The sequence below is a fragment of the Mustela putorius genome, unplaced genomic scaffold, assembly GCF_011764305.1.
Source record: "Mustela putorius furo isolate JIRA1106 unplaced genomic scaffold, ASM1176430v1.1 tig00000139_pilon_pilon_pilon, whole genome shotgun sequence".
Classification (NCBI taxonomy): domain Eukaryota; kingdom Metazoa; phylum Chordata; class Mammalia; order Carnivora; family Mustelidae; genus Mustela; species Mustela putorius.
In genome coordinates this window covers 9,211,419-9,232,623 of record NW_025421293.1, presented here as the reverse complement: position 1 = coordinate 9,232,623, position 21,205 = coordinate 9,211,419, and the positions used below count along the sequence as shown (strand labels likewise).

Below are 21,205 nucleotides of genomic sequence, written 5' to 3'. Positions count from 1 at the left end.
TCTCACCGTAAACCCCGGAGAAGTCTAGGGGTGCTGGGACAGAAAAGGGAGATGACTCCGGGGGGGAGGGGGTCGAAGGGCAGCACCTTTGGACCCAAGCCCCCTGCGGTCGCCATGATCCCGAGGGCGCGCGCCCGTTTGCGCGGCTCACGGAAGCCGGAAGAGCGTCCACCCCAGCCTTTCGGGGTCAACTCTAGGAACGCGGGAGGACTGCCGCCTTGTTCTCCAATCGCTGAGTCTGGTTTTGGGGGGCTCTCATCTCAGCTCAGCTTCTCCCACCTCGGAAAAGGAGGCTTAAATGTCCTTTGACACCATCCTGCTCGACTACCTACACGTTTATTGATGGCAATAATCCTAAGAATTCTGGTTATTATCAAACAATAGGGCTCAGTGACGGTGTGTCTGTGTCAGAGGAACTGTAACAAAAATCTGGACAGAGGAATATCAAAGACAAGAATCAATGTTTTCACAAAACCCAAGTGGTGGCTTCTCTGGGGACCCTGATTACGTACTGCCACTTGAATGGGCAGTATTTTCAGAAATTTTATGTGGGTAACAGACTTCTTGAGTACCAGACAGTGGTGAGATTCTGAGCTTGGATAGTGTTACCAGGGAGTTTTCAGCCTCATAATAACGTAATTACTGCAGTGAGTCCAATTTTGCTGTCAAAATGTTATGGCTTTTACCATTACTTAGGGAGATCAAGAAACCTCACCTTTTATAAAACCAGAATCAAGACCTTGAAAGACTGACACTCCAAATTCCAAGACAAGTTTGAGCACAAGGGAAAACCCACAAAAGGAAGAGCCACATACTACGGAGGCAACCAATGACCAGGTGATATCCTGAGTGACCTTCCAAGCCCTACATAATATCCCATTCACTATGAGGTTTGACCTTGATGTGGTTGTCGCTTACTAAACTATGGTCCTCCTTGAAGACCCCATAGTCCTACAATTTCTTCCTCTACATACTTCTTCAAAGTTCCTTCCAGTGTTCCAAGTCATCTTAAGAGCGATTACATTGTTATGCATTTTTTCTTGTCTAAACCTTGTGCTCTCCCCTTCATCCCTACTTCCCCCTCCTCTGGCCCCATTCCTACACTAAAGTGCCTAAAAGGTTCAGGGAGGTAGCTTAATGACTGTAGATTGCTGGGTGTTTTTGTATTTATGTAGTGTGTGCAGCAGGGACTGGGGAGGGCCTTAATAACTCCATTCTTTTTTTTTTTTTTAAGATTTTATTTATTTATTTGACAGAGAAAAATCACAAGTAGGCAGAGAGGCAGGCAGAGAGAGAGGAGGAAGCAGGCTCCCCGCTGAGCAGAGAGCCCGATGTGGGACTCGATCCCAGGACCCTGAGATCATGACCTGAGCCGAAGGCAGCGGCTTAGCCCACCGAGCCACCCAGGCGCCCCTAATAACTCCATTCTTTGCCTGCTGATCAACTGGCACAAGGAACCTTAAGGAGCCTGGTGATATTCTTACTTTCCAGTTCACTTGAAGACTTAATGTAGCTCCTAGAAGAAATATTCTTCCTGCAAATCAGAACATAACCCAAAAGACTCTGGGTTTGGAGATATGAAGCACAAATTCCACAAGTGAGTTACAGCATATGATAGTAATAGGAGCTGCCCCTGTACCACTTGGTTCCTGTACTCATATACTATTGGAGACAAAATATTGTGTTATTGGTTCGAGTTATCAGTGCATATACTGTATCCTAGAGGACAGCTCCCCAACGTTGCAAGTTGTAATTTAGCTGAGTCTTCAAGATACCATTCCATAGTTTTTAAAGATTTTATTTATTTATATGACAAAGAGAGGGAGCACAAGCAGAGGGAGAGAAGCAGGCTCCTCACTGAGCAGGGAACCTGACACAGGGCTGGATTCCAGAACCCTGGGATCATGACATGAGCCAAAGAAAGGCAGATGCCCAACCAACTAGGCCACTCAGGTACCCTACCCATTCCACAGTTCTATCAGATAGCTGCTTTTGGGTGATGAGTAAGCACCACGAATTCTGCAGTTACAAGCTCATTGTCAGACCTCCTTGACCATAAAAAGTATTCCTTGATTTAAGGTATGTCTAATGGATAAGGCATTCTATAAACCCTCAGATGATGGTGCCGGTGGAGATAAAGCAGTCAGGGAAAACTCCATGTTTAGAGCTTGTGTCAATTCTGATGTAATATTTTCCCTCTTTTGTAACTATCATTAACTAGTTCAATGGTGGGCATATAGGAAAGACTAAGAAAGTGCTCAATCCCTTGGGAATAGTTGTTCATATATTTTTCTTCAAAGCAATGCAATGTAAGATAAAAATGACAACTTTTTTTTTAAAGATTTTATTTATTTATTTGACAGGCAGAGATCACAAGTAGGCAGAGAGGCAGGCAGAGAGAGAGGAGGAAGCAGGCTCCCCGCTGAGCAGAGAGTCCGACGTGGGGCTCGATCCCAGGACCCTGGGATCACGACCTGAGCCAAAGGCCAGAGGCTTTAACTTACTGAGCCACCCAGGCACCCCAAAAACAACTTTTAAGAGATGGCTAAATGTTGTCACCTATGTCATCTGAAGAACTGTTGAAAGATTATTTTTGTTCAAAAGCAAAATTAGTTTCTTTTTGTTAGGGACAGATGCCTACTGAAGAGAAGTGGACCCTTTTTTTTTTTTAAGATTTTATTTATTTAAAGAGAGAAGAGAGAGGACATGGAGGGAGGAACAGAGGGAGAGGAACAAGCAAGCAGACTCTTCCACGTGCAGAGTCCGATCCCACAACCCTGAGATCATAACCAGAGCTGAAACCAAGAATCAGATGCTCAACTGACTGAGCCATCCAGGTGCCCCAAGAAGTGGACTCTTAAATGAGTGCCTCCCAAGGCCCTCTCACTGGAGCAAACTGCATGAGTCAGCTAAAGCTTAAGACACAAATGCATCCCTGCCGTAGTTTGCTCACTTCTGGGGCAGAAATGCAGCTGCCTAATTGGTACCACCATTGGAGAAATGGCAACTCAGGTAAAAGCCCCAAACTCACAGTGATCCGAGAACATTAGAAGAGTTGTTAACGAAGAGGAGGGAGTAATGTGCCATCTACGGTCCCAGGAATCTCAAAAGGAACAAGCATCACTAGCGGGTATATTTTTGCTCATCAAAAGAAAAAGTTTCAGACTGGAGCTGTACAGCAAGCAACTGACTTCTGACTCCATCCTGCCGGACAACTTGGCTAGAGATTGTGTCATAGTAGGAAGTTGCATTAGATCAATGACCCTCAAGAAGGAAAGGGAATCTCGAGAGGCCGTTGGAATTTGAAAAAGCATGTGATTACTACACTTTTGATTTTTCTTGTATTTAATTTGAAATGTCAAATGTCATTAAAGGATCACACTTGATTTGTAAACTTAAAGGACTAATATCTAAAGTCCCTTGCAAAATACTTTTTTTTAAAAGACTTTATTTATTTATTTGACAGAAATCACAAGTAGGCAGAGAGGCAGGCAGAGAGAGGAGGAGGCAGGCTCCCTGCTGAGTAGAGAGCCCCATGCAGGGCTTGATCCCAGGATCCTGGGATCATGACCTGAGCCGAAGGCAGAGGCTTAACCCACTGAGCCACCCAGGGGTCCCTGCAAATAACTTTTTATTCTTTAAGAGACTTGCCAGTCCAATTCCAACCCAAGATATGCCATTTTCTAAGGACCTGGGAGGTCACAAATTTCTGGCACAGCCCTCCCCCTCCGTCCTCATGCTCCCTGCTTTACCTGTCCATTTCTGTACAAGCTAGTTTTTCCACCAGCAGCGCAGCTGTCTTCCAGGCTCAATTTCTCTGAGGAAACTCCAACTTCCTCAATGCTCTGTCCCTCCCCCCAAAAATTTATAGATTCTGATCCCACGATTTTTTGTGGTCCTCATACTGATGAAGTCCCAGAACCTAAGTCAGGTTCGGTGGGGTGAGGAGGTTCGGAGCCGACGACTAAAGAAAGAATTCTTAAGACGTCGTTGGTGCAAAAGGTGATTTATTAGAGCACGGGGACAGGGCCCGTGGGCAGGCGGAGATGCGGCTGCCCCGGGTTGTGAAGGTGGGCATGTTATATACCCCACGGTTGGGGGGGAGGTGGTGAAGGAATGGGGGATTTCGACAGAGTTCTCACATGCTAGGAAGGGTCTACAAGGTGCCGGGGGGAGTCTTTGCCATTATGGCTTGATCAATGTCGTCTTTAGTTCAGGCACTAACATCAAGATAATGGGGGATTCTTGGTGGGGCATTATGATCTGGCCATCATCTACATTCCTTTCTACCCCAATCTCCTCCAGTTTATGGTGGGAGGAGGACATTAGGGCTTCAGGAACCAAGAGTTATTTGCCTCTGGAAATTTGTGCTATTGATAAGGTAACCTCCCTGTTTAGGTCTCTAGGACATCTTGTAGAGCAAGGGAGATTCCTGTTCTGCAGGATTGCGATCCCTGCAAGTTAACCATTTATCGTTTTATGGCAGTCATGGGTGCCTGAGGAATGCCACACATATGGAGGGGAGCGGGTGAAGAGGGGGTGCAAGGCGCCAGCTTTTGCTGAGTCCTCAGCCAGCCTCCTGCTCCCTCATCAATACGACCCAAACGCCTTCCACCCTCGCTTTAATCAGTGTAATTTGGGGGCGCCTGGGGTAGCACAGTTAAGGGACAGGCTCCTGGTTTCAACTCAGGTCTGATGTCAGGGTCATGGGATCAAGGCCCACAGCAATCACTGATGAGTCTGCTTGAGATTCTCTGACTTCATCCCCATCTCTCTTTAAAAAATAACATAACACGACACAACATAACATAAAACATAACATAAAATCTTTTTTTAAAAAGATTTTATTTATTTATTTGACAGATACAGATCACAAGTAGGCAGAGAGGCAGGCAAAGAGAGAGGGAAGCAGGCTCCCCGCCGAGCAGAGAGCTCGATGTGGGGCTCGATCCCAGAACCCTGGGATCATGACCTGAGCCGAAGGCAGAGGATTTAACCCATTGAGCCACCCAGGTTCCCCTATAACATAAAATCTTAAAAACAATAATCAGTGTATTTTGTACCCCTATGCTGTTTCCCCCACCCGCTGACTTAAGGAAGTAAGACCATGAGGTCCACCACTCCTTCTCGCCCCCGAGCCACACACACACCACCTGGGCGGCCACCACCCCACGGGGTCTCCACTGCTGGCTGGAATCAGGGAAGGGCCAGCGGGGTCGCTTTCCCAAATTCGGGGCTGTCGCGGTCACTACTAGTAGACTGGCTACAAAAGCTGCCAGCGGGATCAGCACCGAGGGACGTCATACAGGAAAAGCACACAAAAAACCACGCTAAAAACCCTCATCCGGGGCCCTCATCCGGGGCCCTCATCCGGGGCCCTCATCCGGGGCCCTCATCCGGGGCCCTCATCCGGGGCCCTCATCCGGGGCCCTCATCCGGGGGCCTCCCTTCCGCCCACGGTCGTCGGACTCCGCCTCCGGAAGTGCCACTGAGAAGCGCCGGGCTCCAAGCGGTCTAGAGCGACCCCGGAAACCCTGGGGCTGCTCCTAGAGCGAGGGTGTCCGCGACGGGACGGCCGCCTGGCCTGTCCCTCAGCACGGGTGAGTGCCCGGCAGCCGTTCTGGGGTCGCGGTAGGCGTCGCCGTTGGTTTAGGCTCCTGGGAAGGAGGAGGCGGAGCTCCGTTCCGGCCGACGGCGGTTTCCGTCCCCAGGAGCGCTTCAGGGCCGCGGTGCGAGGGCCTGTTTCTCTTCAGTCAGGTTTCACCCTGACGCCCCGCGGACTAGGGCCTCGCCGCCGGGGCCCGGTGACCCTGCTGTGGTGCGAGCTGGGTGTCTGAGGCCCTCCCCGCCCTTCGGGGAGCGCGTCTTCACCTAACAGGGAAGTGGGAGGAGGACAGCGCCGGGCGAGGCCTTCGGAGGGCTGGGCGCCAGGGCGGTTGCTGAGGGTTGTGGAAGCGGGACGGAGCCCTGAAGCGTCCTTGGATATGAAGGACGCGAGCCAAACTGTTTGAGACGCAGCTCTTCCCTGGATCACTGTCAGGGCCGTGGAAAACGGCCTGCCCAACTCGTCTGCGTTGCTGAACTGTATGACCACCCCCCTCCCCCACCAAATGGGAATTTTGTCATTAGGCAAGCCCATTTAGTAAATCACAGTGGGCAGGCAGAGTGCTTGCCAAGTAATGCCTGGGGTGGGGGGTGCTGCTTAAAAAAAAAAAAAAAAAGTAATCATAACTAGTATGTTTCTCTGGGTACAAACTTGACCCTTGAAAGAAGTTTGTACATTTCAAATATTTTAAATTTTCTTCAGAAATGTTTATTAAGTTGGGCTTTTTTTTTTTTTTTTAATTTAAGATTTTATTTATTCGGGCGCCTGGGTGGCACAGTGGGTTAAGCCGCTGCCTTCGGCTCAGGTCATGATCTCACGGTCCTGGGATCGAGTCCCGCATCGGGCTCTCTGCTCAGCAGGGAGCCTGCTTCCTCCTCTCTCTCTCTCTGCCTGCCTCTCTGCCTACTTGTGATCTCTCTCTGTCAAATAAATAAATAAAATCTTAAAAAAAAAAAAGATTTTATTTATTCATTTGGCGGACAGAGATCACAAGTAGGCAGAGACACAGACGGGGGGTGGGTGGCAGCGGGGTGGGTGGCGGAAAGCAGGCTCCCTGCCGAGCAGAGAGCCCAACGTGGGGGTCTATCCCAGGACCCCGGGATCATGACCTGAGCCGAAGGCAGAAGCCTTAAAAGTTGGGCTTGCTTGATCCCCCCCCCCCCGAAATACCATAAATGCTGAATAAGTGGAATTTAAAGCTTCCCAATTGGACCATTTGATTTGGCTCTTAAATATTTGAAACGGAATAATTTCCATTTTTTCTTTCTGTTTTATTTAGGTGGTTAGTCATTATTAACTGTTTCTGTTGAGTATCTGCAGCGTGTAAGATACTTGGCTAAGTCCTGAGGAGGTAAAAGGATGGGCTGACTTAGCTTAGTACAATAAATTCTCACAGTCTGACCCGGCAGTGATGGTCCTTGTCCTTCAGAACAGGGATGGAGGAAATATCCGCCCAGGAAGCAGTTGGATCACCTGTTGTCCAGTTTCAGTCTTTGGAGAGCCTGTCTGAGGGTCTGTCCCCAGAGCCTCCGTTCGCACAGGACACCGACATGGAACAGGAGCTCAACGGGGGTAAGGCTGAGAGAGAGCACTGAAATCCAAGAGAATGGGGATACAGTGGGGCTTCTGGGTCTGGTACGAGAGAGGCCGGGGACTTCTCTAAGAAGATGGCCCCTAGGGGAGGTCTGGAAGGGAGGGACCGATGTGACTCAGTTCAGTCCTGATCTTGGCCTCTTAAGGACAGCCCATCTTTCTTTAATAGGCAGAGTGGTGGTCATTCACTCTGCTTTGGCTTTTTTTTTTTTTTTTTTTTCCATTCATACAACCTTCACTTTATCCTGGTTTCACATCCAGAAAAATTTTTAAGATATGCTGCTTTTGCTGTATCACAATCCTTGCCTCGCTTTTACTTCCTCTTAGAGTTAGGGCCCTTCTCTTCCCCTGTTCCCTTCACTTAGTTTCTTCCCTCCTTGATGATTTTGCAAGCTTTGCCACCTGCCATTCTATTGCAGCTGCAGTGTTTGTGACTAATCTAATTTTGGCCCAAAAAGCAACCATTTAATTCTTGGGTCGAGCGTAACGCCTGTACGAGTGTACACATATCACATATTGACTCAACGGTAACATCTTTATAAATAGGTTGATGTGTTTTGTACTTCTCGTGTTTTGTAAGAACCTTGTTTTAAATTGCTGTGGCCGACTGCATTGCCTGAAATAACTTAAGTGTCAGCAACACCAGTTGAGTGCTGTGGTGTGTAGAGTGCTGTGGGGCATTGTGGGAGTGTGGAAAAGGTTGTGAGGAAACAGACGACCATTCCTTATTCTTGGGAGCCTTACGCAGTGGTTACAGAGACAGTGTCCATTCACACGAAGGCTTACTAAAATTTATGTAACAGTAAATCAACTAAGTAGTCATTTCTCTGGACAAGTCACTGCAAGTCTTTGTGCTTTGCTTTGCCCATCTGCAAAACAGGTACAGTACTTAACCCTCTTGTTAGAAGAATGTTCTGTCCTAAGAATATGGTGATATTTTATAAGAAAATCCTGAATCACTGGCCTAAACATGGGTAAGGAGGTCATGCTGATGTTGAGAAGGAGCAGAGTAGATGCACTCGGTACCTGAGAAACGTTCACTGGTTTTACTAGAATGTTGATGTGAAGAAGGGTCCCGCTGACTCCCTCTTCTGTCAGGGAGCCCTGGGGAAGGGTTGCTCTCACTCTTGGCTCCTCTCTCCTCCCTCAGCTCCACCTGTTCCCCAGGTGCCTGCTCTTCCCCATGAGGGAAGCCCAGGAGACCAGGCAGCTACGCTCCTGACAGCCAGGTACCAGGTGAGCTGAGGAACCCTCTGCTTTTTCCTCAGGGACTCTTGCTACTGATTGAGTGTGGCCCTTCCCTCATCCCATCCGTAAACCCGGCCTTGAATTTTTTTCAATAGCAGACCCCAGTTTCGGAATTGACCCTCTTCAGAGACCTGGACTTCACAGAAACCACCTCCCCATGTCCCCACCTCCACCAGTAAACTCTATTCCTTCTCTGTCCCTAGTGCTGTGATGGGAGTTTATTAGATTTTAAAGGTTATGGAACTTATTCCCGAGTTTCTAGTCTGTTTTCCCTCCTCCCCAACTTTGCCGTACACTGGTCACTCTCTCTGTGTCATCTCCTTCATTTTCTGGCCACAATGCTGTAGTGGCCTCATTCCCCAGAGCAGCCAGGCTGTGTTATTTCAGGAGTTTGTGACATTCGAGGATGTGGCTGTGCACCTTACTCGAGAGGAATGGGGATGCCTGGACCCTGTTCAGAGGGATCTCTACAGAGAAGTGATGTTAGAGAATTATGGGAACGTGGTTTCACTGGGTAAGGACTTTCTTATTTTTCAGTTTACCTATTAGGATTTCTTTACTTCCTTGTTTCTGAGGAGGTGCCAGGTCTCTGAGAAAGTACAGTGTGGCTCAGATTCCAGGTGTTAGAACCTCTGAATCCTCCATCTTCAAGGTCATCTCATCTGGGAGTGGGTTTTCTTGGGGGAGTGGGTTTCAAGAGGAGACCTTGTACTCATCTTTAATTAATGATTCCTGCTTTTGTGGGGCATCCGTTTCCTGTTAGAAAAGGGAAACTTGCTGTGCTTTGCCTAAGTTCTTACCTTCTCTATCTTTTCCCTTTTTATGGGGCGCCTGGGTGGCTCAGTGGGTTAAGCCGCTGCCTTCGGCTCAGGTCATGATCTCAGAGTCCTGGGATCGAGTCCCGCATCGGGCTCTCTGCTCAGCGGAGAGCCTGCTTCCCTCTCTCTCTCTGCCTGCCTCTCCATCTACTTGTGATTTCTCTCTGTCAAATAAATAAATAAAATCTTTAAAAAAAAAAAATAAATAAAAAAAAAAAATAAAAAAAAAATAAAAAAAAAAAATCTTTTCCCTTTTTATGAGAGGGACCTTAAGGTCTCCCAATCCACAAGCAGACACGTTCCTTCCTGGTAATTCAATGCCCCTGTATCTGAAAGTTTTTCATTTACCTTGGAATAAGGAATCCTTTTTTAAATAGGCTAAAATCCTTGCTGAATGATCCCTCACCTCTTAACATTCCTAAACTCATCTCCAAGAGGCAGAGTGTGAGAGACTTCATTTAAAGACATGACTCACTGCGAGTCTATTTTCAGTGAGTCATCCAGATGGTAGTCCTAAGTAACCTTACCCGGAGCAGCAGAAGTTTCAGCTTTAAACGGAGTCTCTCCTTTGTCATTTGGGCGGTACAGTGGGCTGCTGGGATTGGGCCCCTAATAGTGCTCTAGAGGGGCATCAGCAGGGCTGTTGGCAGCCCCTTGATGTGAGCATTGCTCCTTTTCCTTTTTTTTTTTTTTGCTGGTCTCTGCTTCTGCCCCCCCCCCCCCAAATACATGTATGTATTTAATCACATTTTTTTCTTTTCTTTCTCTCTCTCTCTTTTTTTTTTTTTGGCTTTGCCTATGCTGGTGGCATCCAGGGTGTTCCTTTGTCTCCTTGATTATGCTCAGGGTTAAAGCAGTCTTTTTACCTGTGGGGAGGCAGCCTGCCCACCGGGAAGGTTTTTAGTGTGTTTCCCATTCCTGGCTCTTTGATCTTTATAGGCATACTTCTCCGCCTTCCTACCACCCGGATTCATAGTGTGAATTCCTGCCCGGCCCTGAGTCATACCCAGGCAAGTGCTTTCTCTGGAGAAACACTTGCAGTTCTTTCAGCAGGAATCTCCAAGAGATGGCCCAAGTATCGGCTTCCCATCGATATTGCTCGTCCCCGCTCGGAAGCTCCTTTTCCACGATTGTAAGATATCACACTTGATTGATGCTCTCAGGATGCCACCAGTATGTAAAATTGCAGCTCCTCAGATGACCTTTGTTAAATTTCGGAAGGGCCAAGGAGGCCCTCCGTTGCAACCAGATGAATTTTGAACCTGTGTTCTGAGTTCATTCAAAAGCCATGGTCGGTGGTCAGCTACTTGTGTTCTGAGAAACCACAAAGTTCAACTCCAGCTCTTCAGTTATAATCTTTTCATGTTATTTTAGAATGTGGAACATATGCTGTGCACCCCTCTTTTCTGTAGTGAATATGACCTGCCCCTTCTCTGGTCTGACTTTCCTGTGACCCCTGGGCTTTCCTCATGTTGAACACTCTAGTCTTCTCCTTTAAGTCCCTATCTCCCCGTCCCAAGGCCCTGACTTTGTCCCCTTTATTCTTTGTGGTGCTATACAGATTGATGAATTTAAATAACCTTTCCTGATCAAGTGTTCCTTAGCTCTGTCCTTGATGGATGGGAAATGGGAGGGCGAAAGAGTATAATTTTTTTATTTCAGGGTATCAAATTGAATGTATATTTAACAACTTTGTAAACTGTAAAGTGATGTAATTGTAAACTACTGTTAATTTTATCTAATAATTACATAATTTCCAACAGTTAACCTGTCTACTTTTTGGAGTAAACAAACTTCCTAGCACTTTAATCAGCCTAGTAGCACAGCGTGCTATTAGACTGAATTTTATCCCATTTCCTGTGTCATCTCTGCACAAGTACAGGACACACATGCACATGCACACATACTGGGTACAAATGCATACAAGAACCCCCCACCCCCGCCGTTCACCTTGCTTTTGTGACCAAGTAAGCAGCATCTTTTCAGTAATTCCTTTTTATAGTTCTTAGGAAATCATTTTTATATTTTTAGGCTCAGCAAACTCCAACTGAAATGTAAGTTTACACACGTAATTAGCTTAATGTTTGGTGTTGTAAAATACGGGCATTGTAATTCAGTTCCTGACTTAGCAGCCTCACTGTCAAGTTCACATCTTTTTCCCACTGCAGTAGCTCAGTTGTCACAGACATTAGAACTTTGTTCCTTTGGGTAAGTGCTTCTACTAGATAGTGCTAAATATACAGAGTATGAACAGCTGAGTAAAAGAATAGAAAAGTAAAAAGTCATATTTTTCATTACTAAATCTGAAGTGTGTTCTGTTGACAGCGAGTGAATTACTGGCTTGAGGATCATACCCAAAAGGAAGTTTTCCGTGACTTAGGAAAGTGGTCTGGTTTGCATTTCACACAGGGTCAGTGTGGTGGGGGCCTTATTCAATGACATCATTAGAAACATGCCTATCAGAATTCTGGTTGTTAAGTAAGTTAATAAATCAGGAAATGTTTGGCACATACTCTTTCCTTTTGGAAGTTGATGTCATGAAAACAAAAATGATTTTGTATAGAATGTCTTTTACTGCCATGTCTCTTTACTATTTATTGACGAGCCAGTGTGTTACAAGGTACGATACATATCTCATTTAATCCTTGCCATAACCCTGTGAGCAGATGTTACTCTATCTTATACCTGAGGAAACTCAGGCTCAAAAGTTAAGGGATCCACTCAGGGTCAGAACTAGGCGTAGGACTCAGATCTGAATCTGAAGCTCATGCTCTTTTTCACTGTTACGCCCCTTAGGACAATTAGTCCAACCACATACAGTGTTGTGTTTTTTTTTTTTTTTTTTAAGATTTTATTTACTTACTTGACAGAGAAATCACAAGTAGGCAGAGAAGCAGACAGAGAGAGAAGGGGAAGCAGGCTCGCTGCTGAGCAAAGAGCCTGATGCGGGGCTTGATCCTAGGACCCTGGGATCATGACCTGAGCCGAAGGCAGAGACTTTAACCCACTGAGCCACCCAGGCACCCCTGCAGTGTTTTTTTTTTTTTTAAAAGATTTATCCATCTATGTCTTGAGAGAGAGAGAGCACACGCGCACGCGGTGGGGAGGGTCAGAGGGAGAGAAAGTCCCAAACAGATTCAGTGCTGACTGCAGAGACTAACATAGGGCTTGGTCTCACTACCCTGAGGTCACCTCCCTGAGATCACAACCTGAGTGGAAACTGAGTGGATGCTCAATTGACTCTGCCACCCAGGGGCCTCACATGTGTTTTTTAAAAGTAGTCTTGTGGCTTTATACTCTGATTACAATTAGAAAAATCCATCCAGTTAGAAAAATTGGACAGATGGGCATTAGGTTGTACAGTTTGGGAGCAGAAAGAACATGCATTCGAGGGGCGCCTGGGTGGCTCAGTTGTTAGATGTCTGCCTTCAGCTCAAGTCATGGTCCCAGGGTCCTGGGATTAGGCCCCACATCAGGCTTCTTGCTCAGCGAGGGGTCTGCTTCTCCCTTTCCCACTCCCCCTCCTCGTGTTCCTGCTCTCACTGTCTCTGTCAAATATAAAAATCTTTAAAAAACAAAACATGCATTGGAGAAGAAATAAAATTGTGTAGGGATATGTTTCATTAAAATAGGTATCTAGGGGTGCCTGGGTGGCTCAGTTGGTTAAACAGCTGCCTGTGGCTAAGGTCATGATCCCAGGGTCATGGGATCCACCCCGCTTCTGGCCCCCTTCTCAGTGGGGAGTTGCTTCTCTTGCTCGCTCTCAAATAAATAAATTTAAAAACAATAGGTCTCTACCTTAGAACAGTATTACTAAGGAAAGATTTTGTGTATTAAGGACCAAGAAGAAGGGCATAAAGCTTCTAGGTGACTAAAATCTTAGCATAACTGGTATAGGCAACAAACCAAATAATGAGGTGAATTTTAAATGTCATTTTTAAAGACCAGATTAAGTTAAAATAAATCTCATTGGAACACTGTCAAGGTTTAAATTTCAAAAATAAAAAGATTTTAATAAAGGATAAAATAATTTTTATTTATTTATTTTAAAGATTTTATTTATTTGAGAGAGAGGGAATGAGAGAGAGCATGAGAGGTGGGAGGGTCAGAAGAACAGGCTCCCTCCTGAGCAGGGAGCCCAATGTGGGACTGGATCCAGACTCTGGGATCATGACCTGAGCCGAAGGCAATCGCTTAACCAACTGAGCCACCGAGGTGCCCAAGATTAAATAATTTTAGATAGGAAAAATTAATTGCAAAGGCGTGTTTTGAAGGCATAGAGTTCTGACTTTAAAATTTAGGAAAAAGGCATTCAGGGTGATGGCAAGAAAACCTGCCTTAATGCTTCCTGTGACCCTTAGAATGTTAGACTGGAAAGAATATAAACTGTGGAATCAGACTTGGGTTCATCTTACATCGAGCAGGTTATTTAAACTGGTATTCATTTTCTTCAACTATAAAACATGAAAAATAATGTCTGCCTTTCTGGGATTATGCCAAGGATTAAATTTATGCCCAGGATGAAATTAGATTAAATTACATGTGTGTAAGGACCTGGTTTGTGGTAGTTCCTTCAATGTTGTTTTAGAAAGGACTGCAAGGGAAAAGAGCTATAGATCAGAATAAAAAAATTTTTTAAATTTTTAAGTAGGCTCCGTGATTAGCATGGAGCCCAAAGCAGGGCTTGAACTCACAACCTGAGATCAAGACCTGAGCTGAGATCATGAGTCGGATGCTTAACCAACTGAACCACCCGGGTGCCCCAGACTAGATTATTTTTTTTTAAAGATTTAATTTATTTATTTGACAGAGATCACAAGTAGGTAGAGAGGCAGGCGGGGGCGAGGGGAAGCAGGCTCCCCGCCGAGCAGAGAGCCCCATTTGGGGCTCTATCCCAGGATGCTGGGATCATGACCTGAGCTGAAGGCAGAGACTTTAACCCACTGACCCACCCAGGCGCCCCTAGATTTTTTTTTTTTTTTTAAAGATTTTTATTTATTTATTTGACAGGCAGAGATTACAAGTAGGCCAAGAGACAGGCAGAGAGAGGAGGAAGCAGGCTCCCAACTGAGCAGAGAGCCCGACATGGGGCTCGATCCGAGGACCCTGGGATCACGACCCGAGCCGAAGGCAGAGGCTTTAACCCACTGAGCCACCCAGGCGCCCCTAGATTTTTTAATATAAACAAATTTCAGGAGTGTGTTCAAGTTCTTTCTTTATAGTTAATTATAGTTCTTTCTTTAATTTCCTCAAATTGAATATTGCTCATACTTTTGTAAAGGAGTTTGGATTTTTATTTTAAAGAGACTTTCATTTCTTTGACACTATGTGATTTTTTTTTAAGATTTTATTTATTTATTTATTTGAGAGAGAGACAGTGAGAGCATGAGCGAGGAGAAGGTCAGAGAGCGACGCAGACTCCCCATGGAGCTGGGAGCCTGATGCAGGACTCGATCCCGGGACCCTGGGATCATGACCTGAGCCGAAGGCAGTCGTCCAACCAACTGAGCCACCCAGGCGTCCCGACACTATGTGATCTTTTAGTTTGCTTTTAAAAGTTTTTTTTTTTTTTTTTTAAAGATTTTATTTATTTATTTGATAGAGAGTGAGAGAGAGAATGACAGGGGAGAAACTCAGAGGGAGAAGCACACTCCTCATGGAGCTGGGAGCCTGATGTGGGACTCGATCCCAGGATTCCAGGATCATGACCTGAGCCAAAGGCAGTCGCTTAACCAACTGAGCCACCGAGGTGCCCCTAGTTTGCTTTTAATTAGAACGTCCATGACTGCAAATCTGTTGGGTCCTGGCTCTCCGTGTATTACTCTAATAACTATTTCTCTGTCCTCTTTTTTTTTTTTTTTTTTGGGAGAGAGAGAAAGAAGATGAGTGGGGTTGGTCGGGGGTGGGGGGGGCGGTGAAACAAAGGGAGAAGCAGAGCGGGGAGTCTGAGATGGGACTCAATCCCAGGACTCCAGGATCATGATCTGAGCCAAAGGTAGACGCTTAACCAGCTGAGCCACTCAGGCACCACTGTGTCTTCTTTTTATTTATTTTATTTATTTACTTTTTACTCCTTTGTCAGTATGTTGATCTTCTGTTGTCTTTCTGTATGTATGTTGGAGGAAAGGACAGATTTCATTCACAACCATTATTTTTGACTAGCAGATTATGTAAAAGCCAGGTTCTGAAAGACTGGTGTTGAGCCCTAGGTTTGCTAGTTGTTGTGATCTCGGGTGAGTTACCTTTTTTTTTTTTTAAGATTTCTTTCATTCATTCATTTATTTATTTATTTATTTATTTATTTATTTGACAGAGAGGGGGAGAGAGAGATATCACAAGTAGGCAGAGAGGCAGGCGGAGGGAGAGGGGGAAGCAGGTTCCCTACTGAGCAGAGAGCCTGATGTGGGGCTTGATCCCAGGACCCTGAGATCATGACCCAAACTGAAGACAGAGGCTTAACCCATTGAGCCACTCAGGCGCTCCAGGGCGAGTTACTTAAATTGTCAGTCTTTGTTTTCTTATTTGTTAAATGGGTACAGTGGTGGTTTCTACTTCATGAAGTTAGGATTTCTATTAAGTTAGTGAAAATTTATAAAGTTCTTGGTGTGGTACTTTGGATCTGCCAAATGTGCAGTAAGTGTTAGCTTAATTATTTTAATGATACTGATGATACAGATATTTTTTTAAAGATATTTATTTTTTTGACAAAAACACAGTGGGAGAGGGAACACAAGCAGGGAGAGTGGGAGAGGGAGAAGCAGTGTCCCCGCCAAGCAAGAAGCTTGATATGGGACTTGATCCCAAGACCTGGGGATCATGATCTGAGCCAAAGGTGGCCGGCTTAACCAACTGAGCCACCCAGGCGTCCCAAAACTCTAGTCTTTTATCTCTAACTGCCTATAAGCTTTTTCTTTTATCCTTGACTGCATTAACTTAAGCACGATTAAAATCAAATGCTTCTGGGGTGCCTGGGTGGCTCAGTGGGTTAAGCCTCTGCCTTTGGCTCAGGTCATGATCTCAGGGTCCTGGGATCAAGCCCCGCATTGGGATCTCTGCTCAGCAGGGAGCCTTCTTCCCCCCATCTCTCTGTTTGTCTGCCTACTTGTAATCTCTCTCATAGATAAATAAAATCTTTCAAAAAATAAAATCAAATGCTTCCTTCCACGTTGAGACAGTCTTTTTGTTGTCTGTAAGTGATAGGTGTAGATATAGAATAAATAAGCAAAATTTGCTTCAGTTATCAAATACTTAGAAATACTTTAGCTGGGGCACCTGGTTGGCTCAGTGGGTTAAAGCCTCTGCCTTCAGCTCAGGTCATGATCTCAGGGTCCTGGAATGGAGCCCCGCATTGGGCTCTCTGCTCAGCAGGGAGCCTGCTTCCTCCTCTCTCTCTGCCCGCCTCTCTGTCTACTTGTGATCTCTGTCTGTCAAATAAATAAATAAAATATTTTAAAAAAATACTTTAGCTGATACCCGAGGTAAAAGTTACAAATTCTGTTATCAGAATTCAAGCAGAATATTTGCTGCTTCAAGCCATGCTAACCTTTTTTTTTTTAAACTTAGCAACTATTTCATTTGGCATGGAGGACTTCAACTAAATAAGCATCCAAAGGGGGGAATAGACTATTAAAGCCCAGCAGAAAATCAGAAACACAGTAAATGCCTTTCTTTTTTTTTTTTAATATTTTATTTATTTATTTGATAGAGATTACAAGCAGGCAGAGAGGCAGGCAGAGAGATAGGGAAGAAGCAGGCTCCCTGCCGAGCAGAGAGCTCGACGTGGGGCTCGATCCCAGGACCCTGAGATCACGACCGAGCTGAAGGCAGAGACTTTAACCCACTGAGCCACCCAGGCGCCCCAGTAAATGCCTTTCTTATGTGTGTTCTGTATCTGCCCATTTGTAGGCTCTCATATGGAATTCCAAGAGGACAGCTGTTGGTTTGTCATATTTTCCAGGCCCAGTGCCCTTTTAGAAACCGGTTATCTGTGATATGTTGACACCAGGACACAAAATTGGCACTCAATAAGTAACTTCTTTTTTAATTGTTTTTAATTTTTTTTCAGTAAGTGACTCTTAAGTAAATAAATCAAAAGAAGATACTAGATGTGTGGTTCCTGCTAGTAAAAGTTTACAAATAATGTAGAGATGATAATTCCTGAAACCAATTAAATAAAAATCTATAAACTCCACTATATAGTGACATGTCAGGATAAGAGGAACAACTAATAAATTGTGTAGCTATTCAGTAAGTAGAAAGAAAGGCTTTTGAAGTTGATGGGCTTGAGCTAGCCGTTGTATGTGTGCTTCTAGAAGACTTCTGAGCTGAAGATGTATAAAAACTGGCCCTTTGATACTTTGATAGTTGTGTCTCCCTCAGGATCAGACTGCTTTTTGGTTTTGCTTTAAAAGAGATAAGATCCTAACAGTCCCATTACGTGAGCCAAGAGAGGCAGGCAGAGAGAGAGGAGAAAGCAGGCTCACCGCTGAGCAGAGAGCCTGATGTGGGGCTCAATACCAGGACCCTGGGATCATGACCTGAGCTGAAGGCAGAGGCTTTAACCCACTGAGCCACCCAGGTGCCCCAAGAAAGGCAATTTTATGTTAAGGTGCACGTTTACTGAATTTGCCTCTCTATCGTATTATACTTAGTTGCTTATATCTGTGTCTATATACTTTCCAAATGGGAGGCGCCTCATAGATGTTTGTTGAATAAAGAAGAGTGTAAGCTCCTGATGTGTAAGAATGTGGTTTTTTTTGTTGTTTCCTCATGTGCACTGAAGCAAATTGAGATTCGTGACGTTTCTTAAGATTGGTTCTTGGAATGTTTATTCAGTCTTCAGTGATTGTGTTGCTGCAGTTTAGCTCACCCCACAATGGGTGTTTTTAGTATTCGCCTTTCTCCAGTCCAGCAAAGGTATATTTTGATGACCTCCCTTTTGACCGGGTCTAATCCAAAGATTGATCTATAGGCAGTAGCTGAAGAAGATCACTTTTATGAAGACAGGTACACACTCATGCACCAGTTCCCTTGTCTGAGTAATGTTTAAATGAACACTTTTCCCAAAGTCATCAACTTGCCCCATAACACACCTCTTTCTGGAGCACAAGTAGGAGCTCCTTGTAGAGGATCCTTGCCCTTCTCATTCTCCAGGACTTCCCTAATGTCTTCTAAGAATTTACTTTCTTTCTCCATTAATCATTAGTTAAGAGAAACAGTGGCTTTGTGTAGTGTCTGGGGGATAAATCGCCACATCCCATTTCCTTCTCTGTGAGCAGGATTTCCAATTTCCAAGCCTGATGGGATCTCCCTGCGGGAACAAGATCTACAGGTCTTTGATCTGGAAACTAAGAATAGAGAAGTCTTAAGAGATGACTGCTCAGGTGAGTAAGGTAGAATCAATCCGATGGAATTAGTAGGGAAGTAAGATTCAAATTGTTGAGCCAAACTGTAGCCACTTTGGCAGTCAGAATGAAGAGCTCGGTCTCTACACCAGATGGCAAGCTCCTTTGTTTTCCCTTCAGTTTTGATGAATTCTTTGCATTTATTTTATCCCTTTTCACCCACAAGTTGTTCTGGGTCCCTATAAATCTTTTGAATTACTTCCCTATTACCTGCTTTGAACCATCTTAATTGGTTCCGTCCTCTGTTTTACCACACCCTGAACCATTTGTGCATTAACCTCATTGCTCCTGTTCATGCCCTTACATCTGCTGTTGAGATTTTGTGCCTCTACTTCAGAGTAAATAAACTTTTCATTTTAGTAAATTCTAGATTATTTAATTTTCTCCTCTCTGAGGTTCCCCCCCACCCAAGCACAGGGTACAGATTACATTTGCATTTTCTATTTATATATTGAATCAGATGGAGAGACCAGAGAAGAGAACAAGCTGTTGATTCCTAAGCAGGAAATTTTGGAAGAAGTACATTCGTACAAGGTGAGAGTAGGAAGACTCAAAAAGGATATTGCCCAAGTTCCTGGGACTAGAGAAGTGTCTAAACCTGAGGACAGATTAGAAAGGCTTCAGGAAATCCTAAGGAAATTTCTGTTCCTGGAGAGAGAGTTTAGGCAAATAACAATCAGCAAGAAAGCCTTCACCAGTGACAACAATGAATGTCATGAACCTGAAAAAAGCTTCAGTCTGGACTCTACCCTGGATACGGATCAGAGAGTTCTTAGAATTCAGAATATTGATGACACTGATAAGTATGACATGGGGGTGAACCAGAATTCAGCTGCTGGGAAACAAGAACAAATAAATCTCATACAGGATGTTCAGAGTAGTGAATATAAGGAAAGCTTAATGGATGTCTCCCACCTTAGTAAATGTGACAGCATTCCTGCCACTGAGAAATCCTACAAATGTGATGCATGTGAGAAGGTCTTCCATCAGAGCTCTGCCCTTTCTAGACATCAGAGAATTCATACTAGAGAGAAACCCTACAAGTGTAAAGAATGTGAAAAATCTTTCAGTCAGAGTTCAAGTCTTAGTCGACATAAAAGAATACACACTAGAGAAAAACCCTATAAATGTGAAGCATCTGATAAATCCTGTGACGCATCTGAAAAGTCCTGTAGTCAGAGCTCTGACATAACTCCGCATAAGAGGATTCACACTAGAGCAAAGTCTTATAAATGTAGTAATTGTGAAAGAGTTTTCAGTCGTAGTGTACATCTTACTCAGCATCAGAAGGTTCACAGAGAGATGCCCTGTAAGTGTACTATATGTGGCAGTGACTTCCACCATACCTCCTACCTTGCCGAACATCAGAAAGTCCACTGTGAAGAGAAAGCCTATGAATACAGTGATTGTGGGTTGACCTTTGTTAAACATCAAGGAATTCATCTCAGAGAAAAGCCCTATACGTGTAATGAATGTGGCAAAGACTTCAGACTGAATTCCCATCTTATTCAGCATCAAAGAATTCACACAGGAGAGAAACCACATGAATGTAACGAATGTGGAAAAGCTTTTGGTCAAACTTCATGCCTTATTCAGCATCACAAAATCCACGGGCGAGAGAAATCCTATGAGTGTAGCGAATATGAGGAAAGTTTCAGTCACGGCTCAGACCTTGTTCTTCAGCAGGAAGTCCTCACCAGAGAAAAAGCCTTTGATTGTGACGTATGGGAAAAGAACCTCGGTCAGAGAGCACACCTCGTTCAACATCAAAGAATTCATACCAAAGAGAAACCTTATGAATGTGATGAACGCGGAGAGACCTTTAGTCAGATTCAGGCCTCCTTCAACATCTGAGAGGTTATACCAGGGAGAAAGCATACACGCACTGAAGGTGGTGAAGCCTTCAGTCACAGCTCAACCTTCATTCAGCATCAGAGAATCGACACCAGAGAGAAACCCTCTGAATGTGACGAATGCAGGAAGACTATTTGCCAGTGTTAAACTTTATCGACATCTGCAAACCTATACCAATGAGAAAATCTACGAATATATTGAATGTGGTAAATGCTTCATGCCGTTTTCATACCTTAGTCACCATTGGAGAATTCTTAACTGGAATAAAATTCTATCACCATAATAAATGTGAAATAGCCTTCAGTCAAAGTAACTACCTTGCTCAGCATCAGATTCATTCCATGCAGAAAGCCTATGAATGTAATAAATACATATGCACGTGGGAGGATTCAGTCCTATTCTACCCCTTACTCAACGCTAAAGAATCCATGCCCAGGAGAAGCCATTCAAGTGTAGCAAAGGTGACAGACCTTCCAGTAGGAGTTCAAGTCTTTTTCATCATTAGAATCTCCACACCAGATCACAGTCTGCTAATAATGCAAATGGAAAAAATGTACTTCTACATTTCAGGCTTTATTCAACATCAAAATATTGGAGAGAAAATTTTATATAAAATTGTTAATACACAGCCCTGATCTTTTTCATTGCAGAAGAAGATAGTCTGAGGAGTGACTTGGTGAATG

General features: G+C 44.6%; 1 protein-coding gene across 8 annotated transcripts; it reads left to right on the top strand.

The window, feature by feature from the left end:
* Positions 1 to 5,457: 5,457 nt before the first annotated feature.
* ZNF655 (zinc finger protein 655) lies at positions 5,458 to 20,667 on the top strand. 8 transcript variants are annotated; one of them, XM_013047093.2, is made up of 7 exons: positions 5,736 to 6,084; positions 6,885 to 6,956; positions 7,035 to 7,177; positions 8,349 to 8,434; positions 8,834 to 8,960; positions 18,543 to 18,647; positions 19,129 to 20,667. In XM_013047093.2, the coding sequence occupies exons 3-7, from the start codon at positions 7,042 to 7,044 to the stop codon at positions 20,520 to 20,522; spliced, it is 1,848 nt and encodes a 615-aa protein (XP_012902547.1). In that variant the 5' UTR covers positions 5,736 to 6,084; positions 6,885 to 6,956; positions 7,035 to 7,041; the 3' UTR covers positions 20,523 to 20,667. The 8 variants fall into 8 exon arrangements, with proteins under 8 accessions (XP_012902544.1, XP_004774977.1, XP_012902550.1 ...); XM_013047090.2 differs by lacking the exons at positions 5,736 to 6,084; positions 6,885 to 6,956 and adding an exon at positions 5,458 to 5,600; XM_045075084.1 differs by lacking the exons at positions 5,736 to 6,084; positions 6,885 to 6,956 and adding an exon at positions 5,462 to 5,600 and having other exon boundaries at positions 7,002 to 7,177.
* The last annotated feature ends 538 nt before the right edge of the window (positions 20,668 to 21,205 follow it).

Bases quoted from the DNA above. Each gene is read 5' to 3' on its own strand.
- ZNF655 (XM_013047090.2), top strand. From the start codon at position 7,042: ATGGAGGAAATATCCGCCCAGGAAGCAGTTGGATCACCTGTTGTCCAG. The intron at 8,435-8,833 runs GTGAGCTGAGGA...GTGTTATTTCAG, and splicing joins TCCTGACAGCCAGGTACCAG to GAGTTTGTGACATTCGAGGA. The intron at 18,648-19,128 runs GTGAGTAAGGTA...ATATTGAATCAG, and splicing joins CTTAAGAGATGACTGCTCAG to ATGGAGAGACCAGAGAAGAG.